General features: G+C 38.2%; 1 protein-coding gene and 2 long non-coding RNA genes across 7 annotated transcripts in view; 2 read left to right on the top strand and 1 right to left on the bottom strand.

Annotated features, from left to right (window-relative positions):
• Nucleotides 1-16,184, bottom strand: part of USP25 (ubiquitin specific peptidase 25) — a 136,900-nt gene extending 120,716 nt beyond the window's left edge. For 2 of the 4 annotated variants that reach the window (XM_038581247.1, XM_038581248.1), the window contains exon 1: nt 16,066-16,184. In XM_038581247.1, coding sequence (XP_038437175.1) covers nt 16,066-16,110 — 45 coding nt within the window. In that variant the 5' untranslated portion in view covers nt 16,111-16,184. Of the gene's footprint in view, nt 1-15,590; nt 15,652-16,065 lie in introns of those variants that run through there. The other 2 variants (XM_038581249.1, XM_038581250.1) reach the window with 2 other exon arrangements.
• The window catches only part of LOC102154762, a 93,863-nt gene continuing 88,597 nt past the window's right edge, over nt 15,771-21,036 (top strand). The window contains exon 1 of one of the 2 annotated variants that reach the window (XR_005382144.1): nt 15,771-15,874. This is a non-coding gene — a long non-coding RNA (uncharacterized LOC102154762). The remainder of the gene's footprint in view (nt 15,875-21,036) is intronic. The other variant, XR_005382143.1, reaches the window with a different exon arrangement.
• Nucleotides 16,782-17,402, top strand: LOC111093545. Its single transcript, XR_005382145.1, has 2 exons — nt 16,782-16,974; nt 17,194-17,402. It is a non-coding gene; the product is annotated as an uncharacterized LOC111093545 (long non-coding RNA).

The following is a 21,036-nucleotide window of genomic DNA, read 5'->3' as shown; positions in this document are numbered from 1 at the left end:
GAACTTCAAGATCTGAAGTTTAAATAAAATACATATTCACGTATCTCTAGTTTCTACACTTAAGTTTTCACAATGAACTTGCAGTCCAAAAATAAAATCCCTCATACTAATAAAACAAAATAAATATGCTCTACATAGAACTCTCAAACTAGAATACTATATGATTCTTCAGAGCTATGTGTGTCACAATTCCTTTGTTAAAGCAAATATAGTTTTTGGTCACATTAATTAAAGACATAATACACCCTACTATTAGGAACTCCAATCATCTAGACATAGTGCTGTTTAATAAAATATGCTCTAAATGACTTTCTTTCTCATACCCGTAAGAGACATTTGAAGAAATGTCCCAGTCGTCCTAGTACCTCATCAAACAAGTCCCTATCCACTGGGCTTCAATTATACCATCTACAGCAAGAACTGAAATTCAGTCTGAGAGCAGACCTCTCTCAAATTTACTCCTTCCACTATTCTTAAGAGTTCTCTTTACATTCTTATAGCCAATCATATGTTACTGGTCAATACTTTCTTGTATTAAACTCTTCCTATTCAAATTACTCTGTGGTCTCTGTGCCTTAATTGGACCCTTACTTATATAACTTTCTTAAAAGAAATTTTTATTTATTTATTTCAATATTTTATTTATATTCAAATGATATATTAGTGATATAATTCTGTATTTTTAAGAGAATAAGTCTCAAAAACTAGGAAGGGGAAAATTAACCATATATGCCAAGTTCTACCCTAGAACTACCATTAACTGAGCGCTTTTTTTTTTTTAATTGAGCACTTATTAAAAGTATGGAAGGCACTAAAGATTTCATTATATAGGCATGACTGAATCATTGGCCGTTGGTGACTGAACTCAATCTCCAGCCCTTCTCCTGGCCACCAGACTAATCACAGTGGTTGGTTTTCTGAGGTTGGTTTTACAACAACACCTGAAGCTGCCTTGTCTTCCAACAAGGAGTTAACTCATTAGGATACAAAAGACAGTAAATTCCAAGGATTCTAGAAGCTCTGTGGCAGAAACCAGGGAAAAAGACTAAACATTTTTTATTATACCATATCTAGCCATATGAAGCTACTGGTAGACAACAGAAGGCACCAAATTGCTGTGTTTGTTTTCCCTTGCTCATGGACTTCTCTGCCTAGAATGATACTGTCAATCTACCTAGTAGTCTTCCTTTCATTTCAACCACTCCCTCCTTCACAAAGCTTTTCCTATTCTTAGATCTTCTTCTTTGTCCTACCAATACATCTTACAAATACTTAATTTAACTTCAAATATCATATTGGCATTTCTGGCTCCCACCACCACTAAACTATAAGCTTTCTGGGTTATTACCTACTTCTCAATCTGCTTAAAACAAAGAAATAATAATTAAATGCATAGACTTGATAATGAGATAACTGAATAAGCAGAAATATACAACAGGCAACTGAAAACCTGAAACTAGAGTTTACGTAAGGGTGTAATATTTGATTTTGAATATACAAACTTAGTAGTAATGAACATTAACACATGAGTAAGAAAATATATGTCTCTCAAAGACACCTTGTAAAAGTAGAAAGCAGGAAATCAAAGACAAACCTTAGAAAATACCCCCGGTGAACAAATACAAACACACTATATTGATTAGCAGCCAAATTTTACTATACAACATAGCCCAAAGGTGAACATTTTAAATACATGTACTAAAAGTTCACATACCAAAAACTGACATGCTCACAGAAATCTTGTCCAATAACTAAGCCTATCTGTTTGTCTTCTTATCTAGTAATTCTCAACATTTTTATGTTTGTAACATGCATTCAAATACTAAATATTTTTGGCAGCACACCTGGAAAGCTTTAAAACCTTCACCACAACAAAGTACAACCACTCCTAAGGCAGGTAGCAATAATTACAATACATCATTACTGCAGTATATCATACTGTCTCAAAGTGTCTGCAAAAGCAGTTATCACACTACACAGCAGTATCTCTCTCTCTCAATTGTCCAGGCTCTAAGAGATGTTCATAAGGCAAAGTACTCACAAGTTCTAATAAATAATATTTATTGGGCACTAATTTAAAAGTAAGCTATAACTGTTACCTCTTATTCACAGGAAATATGTTCCACTTTATAAGAAATCACACAACCTGTTTAGTTCAACATTCTGCTACAAAGATACTGCAATTACATTTATAGAGCTTTAGCAAAAAAAAAAAATGACAAAAATACTTTATACTATGATCAAACACGGAGGCATATCTGTGGAGATTTTACAACAAAAAGGCGGAGAACATCACTCTAAAAACAACGGCTTTCAACTAACAGGGTCACAAAAGTAATGTGGATGACAACAGCAATAAAGCCTGCTTCCAGAGTTTAGTAACAATATATTACAATAATACCCTGATACACGTATATTAATTTCCTTAAGTTGCAAATGCTTAAGTTAGCTTCTATATAACACTACTATCTGTCAAGTTGACCTTATTAATCTAAATTTTACTAATTTTCTAACTTTGCTTACATCTAAGTTCTTAGTTGGTTTTTAGTTTTAGTGCATAAGAGCCATATAATAGAACATACTAAATTTATGCCTAGTTATATTTACGCAAGCTTCAGTAAAGCTATAACAAAAATACTTTGAGTGTCCCAGAGACCTGCTTTCCTTTAAAAAGGTCCCAAATCAAGAATTAAAATCTTGGGCGCCTGGGTGGCTCAGCTGGTTAAGCAACTTCCTTGGGCTCAGGTCATGATCCCAGGGTCCTGGGATCAAGGCCCCCCTTCATATTCTCCCCCCAACCCCGTGTTGGGCTTCCCTACTCAGCAGAGAGCCTAGGTCTCCCTGTCCCTTGACTCCCTGACCCTCTGATGCTCCCCCTGCCTGTGCTCTTATGCTCTCTCATTCTCTCTCTCTCTCTCAAATAAATAAATAGTCTTTAAAAAAGAGAGAGAATAAAAATCTTGTCATCAAATGAAGTGTTAATGAGAAGACAAACTTTTCAATAAAGTTGCTGGTTTTCCAGATGGGGAAAGTGAATTTGGCCACCTACTCAAACAATGTATAAAATTCAAATGCAAGTGAAATAAGACTTAAATACTGGAGGCAAAACAAGAGAAACAGTAGAGGGCAATAAAAGAGTATCTTTATAAAACAGGGCATGGAAGTTCAAGGAAACCAATTACATATGAGACTAAATTAAAGTAAACTTCTATTCATTAAAGGGCACGATAAAGAAAGTAAAAAGACCTCCTGAAAATGGGGGGGGGGGGGGAAGTATTTAGACTATTATAAACTCCAGCAAATTAAAAAAAAAAAAAGATAAAACCAATCCAAATGAAGAAACCAATGTGAATTTCACAGAAAAAAAGATCTCAGTGGTCCATAAACATAAAAAGGTAAATGAGTAACTTATCAGCAATAAAACATTTCCGGTGTATCAAGAAGTATAAATGAACTACAACACAAAGGTTCATTTATTTCATATGAACCTTGACTCTTACACCTCAGAACATACACAAAAGTAAACTCTACATAGATCACAGACCTAAATGTAAATGCTAAGATGATAAAGAATAAAGAAGAAAACACAGAAAAAAGTTTTATAAACTAAGGTTCAAGAAAATTAGGCCAAAGCACTATGAAAGAAAAAAAATGGGACAATGAACATCAATGTTAAAATACTTAGACTTCAGAGAAACTGATAAAAGACAAGCTACATACACATTAAGAGAAAAAAAATACATATAATGAAATACATTCATTATATACAAATTCCTACAACTCAATAGCAAAATACAGATTATTTGTATATGATATAAAAATGATCAATAAGGAAAATATGGAAGCAGCTGGTTCCCAGTACCTCCCACCACACCCCCTGCCTGATTCAACTCTCCCACAGCCCCACTCCCTCTTCTCCACAGCTCCCTGAATTTCTAACACTGGAGTGAGAGGAAGAACAAAGGTTCTGCTGGTCAGAAGGGTGTTCTTGATGAGGAACCCAGATCAGCTGAGAGGCCTCAGTGGGAGACATAGCAAGCCTCACACCCTCAATTCAAAGTTGTTTCTGTAGCTCCACCCCAAAGAAACAAGATACTGATTTTACATGTATTCTGACATGAATTATAACACATAAGCTCATGTAAGTGCGAGTGTTACCATTGGGATGAACCCTCACTACTTACTAATGGTTCTTCATTCCTGCTCCCTCTCTCCACACTGCTCCCCCACATCCAGCTTCACTGAGGACCTAGCTCTCAGCTCTGCAGCCAGTCCTGCCCTCAGGCCTAGTACAACTCACCTCCACCTCACCCACTTCCAGGCAGAACAGCAGACTCAGCAAGCATGAGCTGTTTCCTTTTCCAGTTCAAAATAGGTTCTTTCTTGTTCTCCCACAGACCAAAAACAGTAAGAAAAGTCTTTCTGATCCAAAGGCTTACCTTTCCACAATTTAACCCACCCCCCATTGGTCCTCCAAGTTCTTTCCAAATTTCCAAACCAACTACAATGTTAAAATATCTTGTACCCTCTGCATCAAAATATACATCATAGAGATTTTTCGTGTGTGTGCAATTATCAAAGAGATTATTTTAATGCTAGTTTGAGGCATGAAGAAAAAGGATCTTCTATTTTTTTCTAAAGACTTATTTGTGAGAGAGAGACAGAGCACACAAAGGAGGGCAAGAGAGAAAAAGGGGAAGCAGACCACACTGAGTGAGTAGCCTGACAGGAGGCTTGATCTCAGGGATCCTGATATCATGACCTGAGCCAAAACCAAGAGAGAGACAACCAACTGAGCCACACAGTCGCCCCTGAAAAGGGTTTCCATTCTTCAGCAGTGAGTCTTTTTAACAAGTATTTAAATGCTTGTTTGCTTCCAAGCAGTAATGCTTCCAGTCATGGTAGACTATTAGTAGTTAAATTCTGGGAGAGTCAAAAGGTAATCACAGATTTCTGACTGCATGGGGGAGTCAGCACCCCACCCCCCACACTGTTCAAGAATCAACTGTGTATGAGAAGCAGTATCTAAAAATCCTCCAAAAATGGCCAATAAGCACATGACAAAAATGTTTAAAACCACTAGTCATTAGGGAAATACAAGTTAATAGCACAATGAGGTATCACTACATACTCACTAAAATGACTAAAACATAAAAGTTGACAATACCAAGTGTTAACAAAAAAGTAATGTTAACTCTCATGCGCTGCTGATGGTAATGTACAATAGTACAACCAAAAACAAAACAAAACAAAACAAAACAAAACAAAACAATAGTACAACCACTTCAAATAACCATTTAGCAATATTTTATAACAATTTTACTTCTCTATATTTGCCCAAGAGAAATGTAAATATGTCCCTTCAAATACCCTTTACATATTGATGTATGTAAATCAATATCACTCATGAGGGCCAAGAACCAAAACAACCCAAAAGCTCACCAACAGAAACACACTTACACAGTCTGTAATATTCATATAAATATTACTCAGCACTAAAAAAGGAACTTCTAACAAATGCAATAAGGTGGCTCAATCTCAAAAGCATTTTGCTGAGAAAAAAAAATGTCAAATGCAAAAAAAAAAAAATTAAGATTTCATTTATGTGAACAACTAAGACAACCAGAACTGATCTGTAGTGAAAGAAATCAGATCAATGGTTACCTGGATAGGGAGTGTGGAGATACTAAACAGAAAGGGTGACACAAGGGTATCTTTTGGAGTTGCCAAATTCATCTAATGATATGCTTTAAATGGGTGCTTTTATTATATTTTTTGTAAATTATAACACAGTAACATTAACTTGGAAAAATCAAGATAGCAACTAGTAGGATGTGGAAAGGAGGGGCAGTTTGAGTGAGGAAAAAATGAAATTTCTAGAATAAAAGGATGTTCTATTTCACATCTAGGGTGGTACAAAGAGTAGTAATGTTATTATATTTCTTTAAGGTATACATAAGCTTTCATATGCTTTGGTTCATACACACACACACACACACACACACACACACAAACTTTCAGGAATGATTCATACACATACACACTCCAAAAAGAAAAGAAACAGGAAGACTGCAATCTTAGCATATATAATTGTTTCTCAACTCCTTGCTGTATGAGTCAATTAATAAAAAGAAGATTAAATCTGCCCTACAGAGATTGGGGGTGGAGAGCACGTGTCCAGCCTATGCACCTGAAGCTTTGGGTTTCCATACAGATGTTGGCTGAAAGCCTAAGGAAGGAGGCATTTCCCTTACGACAGGCAAGTCTATCAGGGAACTGATGGGGAGTAACACTGGAAACAGAAGAAAGCCTACATGTTCAAAGACTCTGATCCCTGTTAAATTGGGTGTATTGTAATAACCCAAACCTGGAGGAGCCCTGTAGCCAATATACACAGGTGCCGAAGCATTCTTTAAGAATACTAATTAAGGGGATCCCTGGGTGGCGCAGCGGTTTGGCGCCTGCCTTTGGCCCAGGGCGCGATCCTGGAGACCCGGGATCGAATCCCATATCAGGCTCCCGGTGCATGGAGCCTGCTTCTCCCTCTGCCTGTGTCTCTGCCTCTCTCTCTCTGTGACTATCATAAGTAAATAAATAAAAATAAAAAAAAAAAACCTTTAAAAAAAAAAAAAAAAGAATACTAATTAATGTCAACTAGTGGTCCTCAAACTTTAAGTACAGAAGAATCATCTGGGACTCCTGTTAAGAATCCCTTAGTCCAACCCTTGGGCTTGAAACATTAAGTCTGTAAGGTATAGAATTCTACATTTTTAGCAAGCACTACAGGAAATGAATTGTCTACAAAGCACATTTGAGAAACTCTGATCTAAACTTGTATCAACAAGGTTAAAGAGACAATGAAAATATTGTTGGACATTTTTAAATATGAAGACCAAGTAAGTTTTCAAAAGCAGATAGACTGTACTAAAATGGTTAATTGAGGTTAGAAAAGGAGAAAACTTCCAAAAATTACCCATCATATGTTCAAAACAAAATATCATGACAAGGAGAATATTCCTGAAAATTAATACAAGTTTGCCAAAATAAACACAGGTGGTCATTTTAGAAGTTCAACTTTAACTTCATCTACTTAGCCACATTATTGCACAGTGACATTCCAAAATGGCCTTCACAAGCCAAATTTGGTCTTTCATGTATTATATATATTAATGATTATTATAAGCTATGATAGCATACTCACCATGTCTAGCTGCAGGAAAAAGGCAGGCCACTGCGGCAGGCCAATACTTAAAGAGTTCTATGATATTAGAGAGTAACAGTGTGTTGTAGACTCAAAGAAGCAAAGACTCTAGTAACACCCCTGCTCCAAGCACATCAGAGCAGGAATGAATAATCATAGAATGGTCCCTGGGGGAAAAGGGGGAAAAGACAGAGAGGGCCCATGATTTAAAAAAAAAAAAAAAAAGTGCACTGCCCTGACTTTATAAGGTAGCATGACAGAGTAGTACTGACTAACTGAACTCCTAACAAACCAACTATCTCCCACTCATCCCCAGGGGGCCTGGTGTGAAACTTTCACAGGAGTCACCAGGACTCAAAGGAAAAACTACATGCAAGCACCAAAATTTAAAACACTACAATATTCTTTAGTTATTCAGAAACAGAACACTTTTTTATAAACAGAACACTTTTTTATAACATGTAAGCTCATACAACTGACACATGTAAAAATACTTTAGAAGCTCACTAGGTACCAAAGTAGGGAGCTGTCCTTTAAAATCAGTAATAAGAGGGCAGCGCGGGTGGCTCGGTGGTTTAGCGCCACCTTCAGCCCAGGGCATGATCCTGGAGCCCCGGGATCGAGTCCTGCATCAGGCTCCCTGCATGGAGCCTGCTTCTCCTCTGCCTGTGTCTCTGCCTCTCTCTCTCTCTCTCTCTCTCCTGTGTATTCTCATGAATAAATAAATAAAGTCTTTAAAAAAATTAGTAATAAGACAATATCCATTATCATCACTTCTAAACAATATTTATTAAAGGTCTTACCTAGTGTAGTAAGAAAAAAGGAATTATAGGCATAAAAGTTAGAAATAAATAAAACTGTCATAATGTATTCATGATATAATTTTTTACCTAGAAAATCCAAAATAATCTCTAGGAAAGTTTTAAAATACAAAAGTTAAGCAAGATGGCTAGACATAAGATGAATATACAAAAGCCAGCTGCATGTGTACACACCAGTAATAAATAGCAAATATTTTAAAGCACCACATATAATTATTATCAGAAATTACCAACTATCTAGGAAAAAATGACATACAAGAATTCCACAGTTAAAATTATAAACTGAAGAGATATTTAAAAAAGACCCAAAGAAAAGAAGTATACTCTGTTCATGGATAAAGACCCAATGCCATAAATACGTTAATGATTCCAAATTGGTCTATACAATCAACTGAATTACTGAAAAATTCAAGGGTTTTTCAGAGGTCTTGGTAAGATTATTCTAACACTTCTAAGAAAAATAATGTGTCATGACACTTTGGAAGAAGAAAAGCAAACTTACTTTTCCAGGAGTAGAGATTATTATGAAACTACAGCAATGAAGATAGGATGGTATTCACAAAATGAATGACGAAACAAAAGACAACACAAGGAAACAAAGAGCACCATGTAAAGCTTTTGTATATGATAAAAATGGCAGGTCAGTTCAGCAGCGGAGAGTATTAACTTTTCTATGAGGTAAAATTAACAACAACAAAAAAACATATGTAATAAAAATTAAATTGGATCACCACCTTACACCTGGTACAAAAAAAAAAAAAAACTAAAGATGGAATATGGTCGAAATGTTGCAAACAACTCTAAAACTCTCAGTAGAAAAGATAGATGAGTATCTTTGGCTATTTAGAGAAAAGCTTCTAAAGTTAAAACAATGAAAATATACTCTTCAAGAATTCATTATGCTGCAATAAAAGGGAGGATAAACTTAGGAATCAAGATGATTAACAATCTCAAATGAAAATAGAGGAGTGGAAATGAAAATGAGACTGGTTAGACAGAGGTTACTTTCAAAGTTATATCTTTAGTTTTAAGTAGAATTCAATGTATTAATTCAATTTAGTATTAAAATGAGTATTAAAATTAGTAAGAAATTTCATAAATAAATGAAAACATTTGCATGGACAGCTGATCAGAAATCAATATTTATAATTAATTCAATTCTGCTTACTTCACAACTAAAAATGCAGATTATTAAAACAAACCCTCAAAAAAGCATATGACCACCTAAAGAAGTAGTACACCCAGAACTGGCATTACAAAAATAATAATTTGTACAATCAAACAAACCTTATCTCAACATACAGGATATAAGAAGAAAGAAAAATATTATAAAATAAAATTTGTAGCAAGAGCGATGAATGGTATTTAATATTCAAATAATATAGTTACAGAAAGGGGGTAGGGGAGAAGGAATAGAATAGAAACAATAATTTTAAAATTTATATCTTTTTCATGAGAAGAACATGAAAGTTTTCAGACTAAGAATCCTAGGCAGGACTGTTAAGAAGATACACACACACACACACACAATATACACAAACATATACACACAATTTCTAGATTCTAAAACCAAAGAAGAAAGCTTACAAGCTTACACAAAGAGTTAATTAACTTACTTACAAAAAAAAAAGTAACATTAAACAGTATTAAATTTTACAGAAAAAAAACACATAATTAAAATTAAATACCTCACTTTTAAAAACTAATTGGCTATTAAATGTGTCTATAACACAAGTAATATTTTTTGATGGAAGTTGTATCATAAGAAATTTAAAATACCATCATTTAGAATACAATTCTATATTAATCCAACAAAATCAGGAATATTGTCAATAAAAATATGCTAAAAAGTCTTTCTTATTGAGGACAGAAAGAAAACTTTTCATTTTGACACTACTGGTGGGGGATGCAAGACTATAAAAACTTCATCAATCCATCAAAACTGAGTGGGGAAAAAAAAAACTGAGTGGGGAAAATAAAACTAATAAATAGAAACTCAGATGATAAAAAAAATTATTTTTATCAGTTACCACCATATACATAAGTGATGAAATCCTACTAAAAGACTAGCAAAAGCACACAAGTTTAGATTAGATCTATTAGAAATAAAAAGAATTTGATGAAACTACCATAAAATTACATCATCTCTCAGAATTTGAGACAAGAAAAAAGCATGAAATACTCAAATCACACTATGAATGTTCATTTAATATATATATATAAAACTCTAACTTTCAAATACACATCCTTTTCATATGCTAAAACCTCATGTAGTCACAAGGAAAATCTTAATTTCTAAAACTATTACAAATCATGTTTTTTAAACAGTACATTGAAACTAAAAATCAACAATTTAAAAAATGCAACATCTTAGGAAGTATACCAGAATACATTGAAACTAAAAATCTACAATTTAAAAAATGCAACATCTTAGAAAGTATACCAGAAAAAAAAAAAAAAATCTTTTAAACAGTAAAAGAAAAATGAAGTCAAATCCCAAACAAAGATGAAAACCCACAGCCCAAAATGACTGGAAACTCACTAAGTGATGAATTCAAGTATAAAAAGAGCAACAATAAACACCCAAAAAAACTAGAAAGGTGGAAATAATAAATACAAAAGCAAAAATTAATAAATTAGAAGATAAACGGAACTTATAAAGGCAACAAAGAACTGAATTTTGGAAAAACCAGTAAAATAGATCAACATCTGGCAAACATTAATGAGAACAAAACAAAACAATCAGGAATAAGAAAGAAATTGATCTACATAGATTTAAGAAAAAACATCAGACCTATACATACACACACACACATCTAAATGAAATCAACTTGAAATCTATAAGCATTTTTAAAACTGACTCCAGAAGAGGTAGAAAACCTAAAAGCTTAATAGTCAAAATTTGGAAAACTTATCTAAAATGTGCTCTAGATAAATGGTCAGCCTGCCATTGCCATATTCACCAAATGTTCAAAGTATTAAGTACTTAGGTTGAACGATAGAAAATGGCTAAATACCACCAATTTTGAATGATTTAACTTAGTCCTATACTAAACTATTCCAAAAGCAAAGGAAAACCTAAAAAAGCTTTCTAATGAACCTTATGAGCTGACCTCACCTTGATAGCCCATATGCACATAACAAACTATGTAACCAATCTCATTTAAGAATAAAGACACTAAAAAAAAAAAAAAAAAAAAAAAAAAAAAAAAAAAAAAAAAGAATAAAGACACTAAATTCCAGGTTAAAGTTTACTATATTGAATTTGGATGCATCATGACTACAGAAAGCAATAGAACGTAACGGTTAAGAGAAGGTGCTCATAAGTCTCATGACCCTGAGTTTAAATTCCACGCCCGGGATCCCTGGGTGGCGCAGCAGTTTAGCGCCTGCCTTTGGCCCAGGGTGCGATCCTGGAGACCCGGGATCGAATCCCACATCGGGCTCCCGGTGCATGGAGCCTGTTTCTCCCTCTGCCTGTGTCTCTGCCTCTCTCGCTCTCTCTGTGTGACTATCATAAATAAATAAAAAAAAATTAAAAAAATAAAAAATAAAAAATAAATAAAATAAAATAAAATAAATTCCACGCCCAACACATAACAGCAATGAAATGTTCCTTTAGTTCTTCTAATACTGTTTCCTCAACCACCACATGCCGAGGGAAATAAAAAAAAAAAAAATAGTGCTCACCTAATAATAATGTGCTTGGAAAGACTAAGTGAATACAAAGTTTTGAAAACTCTATGCACAATTAGTTAACATAGGTATATATAACATATTCCAAATGTTATCTATTACAATTGTTTTTATTTTTGACAAATTATCACATCAATCACTGCAAAAGGAAAAAAGAAAAAGACATTTGATAAAGAATCAACATCTAAATCTGATTTCAAAACAAATTTTAAAACTTAGGACTATAAGGAAATCTCCATATCATAATGAAACAATGCGCAACAGAGACTAACACTAATCCTAGCAGTATTCTGTAATCTTAACTAAAGCAATAAAAAAATGAAAAAAAAAAAAGAAGTATTAACAAGGAATAGGTCAGAATGATAATTACTTGCAAATGACACAAACTATAATACATAGAATATTTTAAAAATCAACAGAATATTTATTAAAACTAACGAGACTTCATTAAGGCAACTGGATACAATGTCAGTATACAAATCAAAATAGGTGAGAAAGAAAAGGAATAAGGAAATACGTAGCTGAATCCCTGCCTCTTTGCCCAAACCAAGTTTTAGGCTAATAACAACATAATCAACTATTTAGTACTAAAGAATATCCCTTTTATGTGATGTTTACAGTGATTTACATAACATTCACTGTCCTTTGAAATGCTATACTGTATTTTTCACAACTATAAATGATACCTAAATTAGAAAATATTACATAATTTTAACTAAAAACTTTACCCTGGATGCAGCTTCTAATGTTTTCCAAGTTTTGCTTAAACTCTTAAATTAGCTGATCTGTGACATCCTTCCCACCTGATCCCCAAATGTAATTAAGTGAAAGTTGTCTGTTGATCCATAAAATTCATTCTGCCTCCATCCTCTAGTATTTCTTTTATTGTCCTCCCTGTCCAGAAATAAATGCATGCTTGGCTCCACTAAAACACTCAGATCCAAAAGAGTTGTTCCTGTCTAATCATACTAACTTTAAGGCTTTAAAGGAAGATTCAGAGGCAATTAACGATTTGTGCAAGGTCACAGAAAGGTGATTTAGGTCCAATCCACACTTCACTACACAGCGTATATTCCAACAGTAGTCCATGGTTTCTCAATAATTAAATCCTGAGATTCAGTTAGGAAACTAAATTACTGCATTTGCATTCCTTTTAGAAAACATTCACTCATTATTTCACTCATCAAATATTTACTGAAACCTATTATGTGCAAGACACCATTATTCTAAGCTCTATAATGAAACAAAATAGGCAAAATACCTAGCCTTATAAACCTTATATTTTACCCAACTCAGAAAGATACGTTTAATGTAAATAGTACCCAGCTCACTTCACTCTGTACATCAGTTTGATCCCTAGGAGGAAGCCTTCTATTGGTGCCCTAAGGAATCCTCATTTGGGACCTGAGGCTATACATAGGTACCAAATTTTTGAGATCTAAGGATGCTACACTTAGGTAAATATAAAGTACAAATGTTGAACCTACATGTTCATGAAACCACCTGGGTGGCTCAGTGGTGGAGTATCTACCTTTGGCTCAGGTTGTGATCCCAGGGGCCTGGGATGAAGTCCCACATCCGGCTCCCCTCAGGGAGCCTGCTTCTCCCTCTGCCTCTCTGTGTCTCTCATGCATAAATAAATAAATAAAATCTTAAAGAAAAAGAAGAAGATACATGTTCAAGACTAAGATTATGGACAGGATTTAATGGTAGCTAATCTGCCACCAACTCCACCTAACCTGTATCACCTAAACCTCAGAAAAGCAGCTTTCTGCAGTTTTATTACATCTCATAACTCCCCGCCATGACCAAACTTCAACAACCAAGCAAAGAACACATCAGAGGAAAAGACAGCCAAGCCAGCCCCTTGGCTTATACCATGGCAAGCTACTTTGCAGGTGAACAAAAGACCTATGAAAGAAAGCTTTGTGTTGTGCTGCTTAAATAAATAAATAAATAAATAAATAAATAAATAAATAAGTCAAAAATCATTCTTACTAATCATCCTTCTGGAAAAAAAATCTTGAAAATATAATAAACTTCCAACCTCCAGAATAAAACTACATACATAAAACTAATACATATGTGCATTCACATGCATAATTTTAAGGAGAGCAGAAAATAGGCTAAATTTTGATTATGCAAATGCACTAACACTTCTTGTTTGTATAATAATTCATAAAGTTTCTAAGTGAAAACAAAGAGTTTCACTTTTGTTTCTTCTAAAGTATGAAGTTCACTTCCTAGTTACTAGCTTGTAGTCCGCTTCCTAGTTACTAATCTGGTGAATTTAAGCCTATGAATTTATCTGTAATGGATGGTTTAAAGTACTTATACCTAAATAAACATTTTTAAACAGTTCTGAGTAACAAATAGTATATCACTGCAAAAAAGTAAATAAACACATTGTTTCTTTTCAAAAACCCCATAAATACCATTATGGAAGTATAAAAATAAATGCATAATAAAAATTGCTCCAATAAAAATTCCCCAGTATCCCAAAAGATCTGACACATACACTAACAATAGCATCATAATAGTAATATTTTGGATCAACAACTATTCCCTTTGTGTAAGGAGGGGACTCATGAAGCTGGGAAACTGGATTTGATGGCCAAGATCATCTTTAGTAATTTGATTCGAGAACCTACGATTTTATGCATAAACCTCTGAACCAGGCAGATCTGCATTATCTGATTCGACGCTAGAAAAAGTCAACTTTAAAAAAAAAAAAAAAAAACCCTCACAAACTTCTTACCATTGCTCAGGCTTAAAAGACGTGAAAAGTAGGAGCCACATTTCCCACTTTCAAACAATAATCAGGCTTTAATATTCAACACTGTGAAGAGAGCTATAAACAAAAAACGATACCAAACCTATTAAATCCTGCTTAGCATACATATGAACACAAGATCCTGCTCTAAGTATTAACACTTTATCACATACTTAACATCAAAAACTAAAGTTTAAGATATTCAAAATAGAATACAAGGAGTAGATAATAAACTATTCTAAACTCCCATTAGTAAACCTAGAATCCTTTCACTGCAAATAAATCGCAGTCTGCAACAACCTTCTGAATTTGCCAGGAGCAGTTAACTTACACAAGAGTTCCAAAGACAACTTTCCCAAAGTGCCTAAAATAACAATGCACTATCCTTGCTTTCCAAAATTCTTGAGCATCTTCAATTACCTCAAGTACTATCTAGAATTCTAAAAATAATCTCAAAGCAAAAACTTAGCAGTGAGTAGACAGACCGTCCCCTCTAGGACAGCAGGCCTCGTTCTGAAATCAAGCACAGGTAGGATACAAACTACGCCAAAACTACCACAGGGTGGGGCATTCATTACTCGCTCAGATAAGCCAAACACAGCTTTGGTTGCTGCTCCCAGTAAACCCCTAGTGACTCCCCAAATTTCAACACGACTAAAGCAATGTTTTCCTTTTGCCCAAAATGCTTTTCACAGAATGCCAAAAAAAAAAAGTCATAGCCAACACTTCAAGATAGGGTGCAAGCCATGATAATGCACTTGAGATTCTGGAAACCAAATCTCCAATAAAATGAATGTCAAAGATCTGAAGCTGCACACAGATTTTTTTATTTTATTTTATTTTTTTACTTACGTGGCCATTTGAATGTGTGACTGAGGCAAGAGTCAAGGGTGAAGGATGGAATAAGGTCAAACTTAGCAGACAAAAGATCCCTGGAATAAACATGGCCAGAAAGGTCTCCTTTCGAAGGGGCAGGGTGTATGTTCAGAGAGAAAGAAAAAAAAAAAAAAGAAAAGAAAGAAAGAAAGAGAAAAAAGGGAAAAGAAGAACAAACCAAATCGTCTACTTTCTAACACAAGAGTCCACCTGGTAACCGTACCTGCCCCGCCAAGCAGGCAACTCCATTCTGGTAGCGATCCCGTCTGCAAAATAGCAGGCCTGGAAGGCTCCCACCTTCGACATAAGATAGTGTTCAGGAAGGATGACAACCGGCTGCCTTTTTTTTTTTTTTTTTTTTTTTCAAAAAAGGAAGGAGGTGAATAAAGTTTAATTCCGAAGCCCCGTAAGGAGTGTAGCAACGTGAGGGTCGCTCCCAGTACGCAGCGGGCACTGTCGGCTGCAGGAGAGCGATCGGCAAGACGGAAGCGGGCCGAGACCCACCAGGTAGGTCCCCCCACTCCCCACGCTGGGCGCGACGCCCCGAAGGCGCGGGCGGGCAAGCCCGGGGCGGCGCAGGGGGAGGCCGGGAGCGGGGAGGAGCGGGGAGGAGCGGGGCCCGGCCGCGCCGGCTCCGGGCTCCGTGCTCCGTGCTCCGTGCTCCGGGCTCCGGGCTCCGGGCTCCGGGCTCGCCTCACCTTCTGCGCCGCGCTCTGCTGCAGCACGTTCTGCTCCACGGTCATGGCCCCCGCGGCGCCGGCGGCGACTCGGGCGGCGGCGGGCGGGTCCTCGCGCCTCCGCCGGCCCTGGCAGCCGCGCTCCGCCGAGCTCCGGGGAGCGGCGCGGACCGCCGGGGAGGACAGCGCCCCCGCCAGCCAGGCGCGAAGGCGATGGCGGCCGGCGTGCGCGGGCACCGCGGGCTGGCGGCGAGGCGCGGACGGCGAGGGCCACGGCGGCAGCCCCACGACTCCGCGCGGCCCGCCTCAGCGCGGCTGCTGCGCCGCGGCCGGGGCCATGGGCGGGGGCGCGCGGGGGCGGCGGGGCGGGGGGCGCGGGGGTGGGGGGCGAGCAAGCCGGGCCGCGTCACGCGCGCGCTCCCTGGCCGGCGCCTCGCGGGCCACCGCGGGGAAGGGGCAGCGGACGGAGGGAGCGGCGGGCCGGAATGGCGCTCTTCTCCTCGCTGCCCGGCTCCACCTCCCCTCCCCTCCCCCACCCGCCGGCACCGCCCCCGCCCGGCGGCTCCGCCCCCGCCGAGCCCCGCCCGCCGGCCGCCCTAACCCTAGATTGTGACCCGCGGGGCGGCCCCGGCCCCGCCCCCGGCCCCGCCCCGCCCCCGGCCCGGCCCCGCCCCCGGCCCGGCCCAGCCCCGCCCCGCCCTGCGCGTTCCCGGTGGGGGGGGGCGAGGGCGCGCCCCGCGGGCTCGGGCTCGGGCTCGGGCTCGGGCTCGGCCTCGGAGCCGCCCCTGCGGCAGGTTGCGCGGTCGTGCCCTTGGCTGCGCGAGGCTCGGAGCCCGGGCCGCGGGGCGCGCTCTCTCGGGGCCCGGACCGCCCGGATCGCCGGCTTTCCGAACTCCTCCGAGACAGAACCTTTAAAGCCCCTTGAGCCCGGTAACGTCCCGAACCCCGGCTCCTTTCTGGGTCCCCGGTCCTCCCCCCTCGCCTTTCTAGGAATTTCACGAGCAGTAAACTTGCCCGGAGGGAAGAAGTCAAGTGTGACTTCAGCAAAGGGCTGTCAGAAGTCCTGAGGCTGGAATGTACTTTCCTCCGTAACTGATCGTTACACAAATGAATATTGATATTCTCCGTCTGCTTCATTCACGCAAACAGGTACCTACCAGTCGTTGCGAGGCTCTGGAGAAAGAAGGGTTATTTCCTGAAGATTTGATAAAAATGAAATACGGTCTATACAACAGACAAAAGTATCACTGCCCGGGGGGTGCATAATCCGATATACCAGTTGTCAAACAATTAGCGATGAACCTTCCTGCGTGGAAAACTTGACCGTATATGGAATTGAAAGAAAAACTTGACATCGAGAAGGCGATCTCTGCTCTCAAAAAAACCTTGAGCTTCGCGAGCTCATCTGGGGATAGGAGGTGAGGGTGTGGCAATGAGAGGGACAGAATAATCAGTCCATCTTGTCGTAAATGCATTACACACCTATGCAAATCCGGGTATAATTTTTAATCTGATGGCAAGAAAAGCAAGCTTAGTGAATGATCACTGAGATATTATCCGGTTTTATATAATAATCATGGATCATAGTGATCCTTAAGGCTTTGTAACAAATCTGTGCACTTCGCAGCCGTCCTTGCTTCACACCTCAGATATTTTCAATCAGCATTTGAGATCCTTCCCTGGAGTCTTCATATGTATTTGATTTTGACATATTACGAACTTAATTCTATTGATATCCTATGTTTTCACCGGAGGAATTTGAAAAGTTGTGAAGTGGTTGGAAACACAGAATTTTAGGAATAATGCAATAGCTCTCCTAGAATGCACAATTCTGTTGTGAGAACACTGAGACTCAAAGGAGGCTACTTGCCAAAGAAAGCAAACTAGAGCCCATTTTACCTCATTTACAGACCGAAGTTCTGTCCAACATCATATTCATGTTTCTATTATGGATTAAAAAAAATAAAAAAGAACTCTATCCAGTTCATGACATTTGAATATAAGAAAGTTAAATTTAACATAAAAAATGTAGTACTAGGATTTTAAAAAGATACTGCCACATACTAAACTTTAGTTTTGTTTTTCTGAGTTAAATTGTTAGTTCCACAGAAAATGTTATTTTACCAGTGGTTACTAGATAATTATTAAATAAATGTTTTTATAGGATAGTCATATTTGCCCACTTTGATCATTTATTTCCAGCTTACCTCTAGTGGTTTCCTACTGAAATTTTTAAAACCTTAACTGTTTTGTATGAGGAGAAAGTTTCAAGTGTCCTTTTAGGTATTCTTTTCTAGAAAGCATACTAGAATGAACAGAGGATGGAAATGTGAAAATTTGAGATAAATTTGCACACATGACACACTGCCAGATATCCTAATTCATTTTAGCAATTTGTCCCAATGTTCAGTTTTTTCTGTTCATGAATAAGCCTTAATTTAAATATGATTGTTGGAAGTATATAACCTCAGGATATTATTTAATAATTCCTAAATTGTACTACTCTGGATTGTTGACACTCGGGTAAACAGTTAAACGGACAGATTTCATTAAAATTAAAAATTTAGGGGCCTCTGGTGGCTCAGTTCATTAAGCCTCTGCCTTGGACTCAGGTCATGGTAATGGGATAGAGCCCTGGTAGGGCTCCTGGCTCAGCGAGGAGTCTGCTTCTTCCTCTGCCCCTCCCCCTACTTGTGCAAGCTCTCTCTTTCAAATAAATAAAATCTTTCTTAAAAAAAAATAAATTAAAAATTTAGTTCTTAACGCCAAGTCCATTTTTCTATGTGGGATCAAAATAATGTTTCCAACGATATTCAGTATTGTGCCTTGTGTGAACCAGGGAAATTGGTATTCATTCTATCTCGACTATTTATTTCTCTTTGTTTAGACTGAGTTTGAAAATCCATTTCTGAACACCAAAAGTCTAATATACTGCCAAAGCACATTTGTAAGCCAGAGTAAGAAATAAGCATTCAATTCACAGTGTAGATTTGAACAATTTCCTTTGCAAAAGAATGGTTCTTAACTCTCCTCTTGAAGAGGATCAGAATTATTTTCCTCCCTTAGGTATATTGACACTCTAGGATGATTTTATTTCCACCAATAAGGTAACCATAAACAATCATTGAAAGAGGAGGTTTCGATGATGTCACGATGGAACCATTCACTGATAAGGCGCTCATAAATTAGAACCTGTATGAGTACTATCTGCCTCATACATGTACAACACAATGCTTATTGAATTAAAGGGGCAGTCATGAAGGAGAGAAGACAGGTTTATGCTTTTGTAGGGCATGGCTACCTCTAACTTCTCACTCTAACTGGACAGCTCTGTAGTCCTGGCAGCCACATTGTTTATCTGACAAAGCATATCAATATTGGTATCTCCAGCTATCAGCAATACCTCAGACCCTGAGAATCTCCAGATGTTGCTTCTTTGCTCAGAGTATTCATTTTCTAGAGCAGTCATAACAAAACAGCACAGACCAGGTGGCTTAAACAAGAGAAATATATTCTCTCACAGTTGAGATGGCTGGAAGTCAAAGATTGAGGGGCCAGCAGGTTTGGTTTCTCCTGCAGCCTCTCTCCTGGGCTTGCAGATGCCATCCTCTCGCTGCCTCTTCTTATATTGCTGATCCTCTGTGCACACAGTTCCCTGATGTCCTTTTTTTATAAGGTCATACTGGAGTAGGGCCCCATTCTAACAGCCTCATCTTAATCACCTCGTAAAGAATTTATCTCCAGGGATGCCTGGGTGGCTCAGTGGTTAAAGCATCTGCCTTTGACTCAGGTTGTGATCCTGGAGTCCTGGGATCGAGTCCCACATTGAGCTCCCTGCATGGAGCCTGCATCTCCCTCTGCCTGTCTCTCTTTTTGTGTCTCTCATGAATAAATAAATAAATAAAATCTTTAAAAAAATAATTTAAAAAGGAATTCATCTCCAAATGCAGTTATATTCTAAGGTACCAGAGATTGGGACTTCAACATGTGAATTTTGGGGGAACACAGTTTGGCCCATGGCAGTCATATTCAATGTACTTTGATTAATCCTATACTTCATACCAATGTACTATCAAATACTCCTTTTCCTGCCCCATCCCATAACCTCTTAGATTAGTAAGAGATGCGTTAAAACATTCAAGAATAGTGCCTCCACATTTTCTGTCAATATTCATACTTCTAGTAGGAATAGTTTTGGGGAAAAAGTTCTGTGAATTGAAAAAGGAATCCAATCTAATGTGAACTATTTCTTTGCAAGATCTACCTTGAAAGTCAGGTCTATATGGAGAAAAAGCTGTACTTTATCAACTGCGAGCCAGCACAAAAGCACAGATTTCTTGCATGAATCACTTGTTCCCCTTACTTTGAGCAAGCCCAGAAGTGTACTCTGACACCGAAAATGACTTAAAGTTCCCAGACTCTTCCTCACTTCTTACCTTCTGCTTCCATAGTGGTAGGCATACATTTCCCTGACGGTATCCTATAATGTGCATGGACAGAGAAAAGTATGTAGTCAAAAGTGATTAACGTCACTTCTTAAGACCTCTGTCCCACAGGGGATAGAGTACATGATTCAGAGCACATGATTGCTACATACACACAAATCCCAAAGAACAACCCAGAGACAGATAGGTCTGTAATCTTGGGCAAATTGCTTAAACCTTCTGCATAATCCTAGCCTATTTGCTTTTAGTACATTCCTTGTACGTCATTGCTTGCTCTGAATCACAGAAAGGACTATCCTTGCATGTCCCATGCTCTCAGGTAAGCTGGCTTCCAAATAGATTTGGCATAGGTAAGGTAATGGAAGGTCAGAGAAAAAGAGAAGCCAGGGTGTTTCTCTTTCTCCTTCTCCCTCTCCCCCTGGATGGGCTTCTCCTTAGGCTATAGCTCTTTGGTGGGTCCAGCTCTCACCAATTCTGGCCTATTCTGGTTCAACTTCCTCCTGGTTGAGGCAGGTCCCTGGGCTCGGTAAATCTTACCGCCTCTCCT

The sequence above is a fragment of the Canis lupus genome, chromosome 31 (genome assembly GCF_011100685.1).
Source record: "Canis lupus familiaris isolate Mischka breed German Shepherd chromosome 31, alternate assembly UU_Cfam_GSD_1.0, whole genome shotgun sequence".
Lineage (NCBI taxonomy): Eukaryota > Metazoa > Chordata > Mammalia > Carnivora > Canidae > Canis > Canis lupus.
The sequence above is the reverse complement of the archived record's forward strand: the minus strand, read 5'-3'. Positions and strand labels throughout refer to the sequence as shown.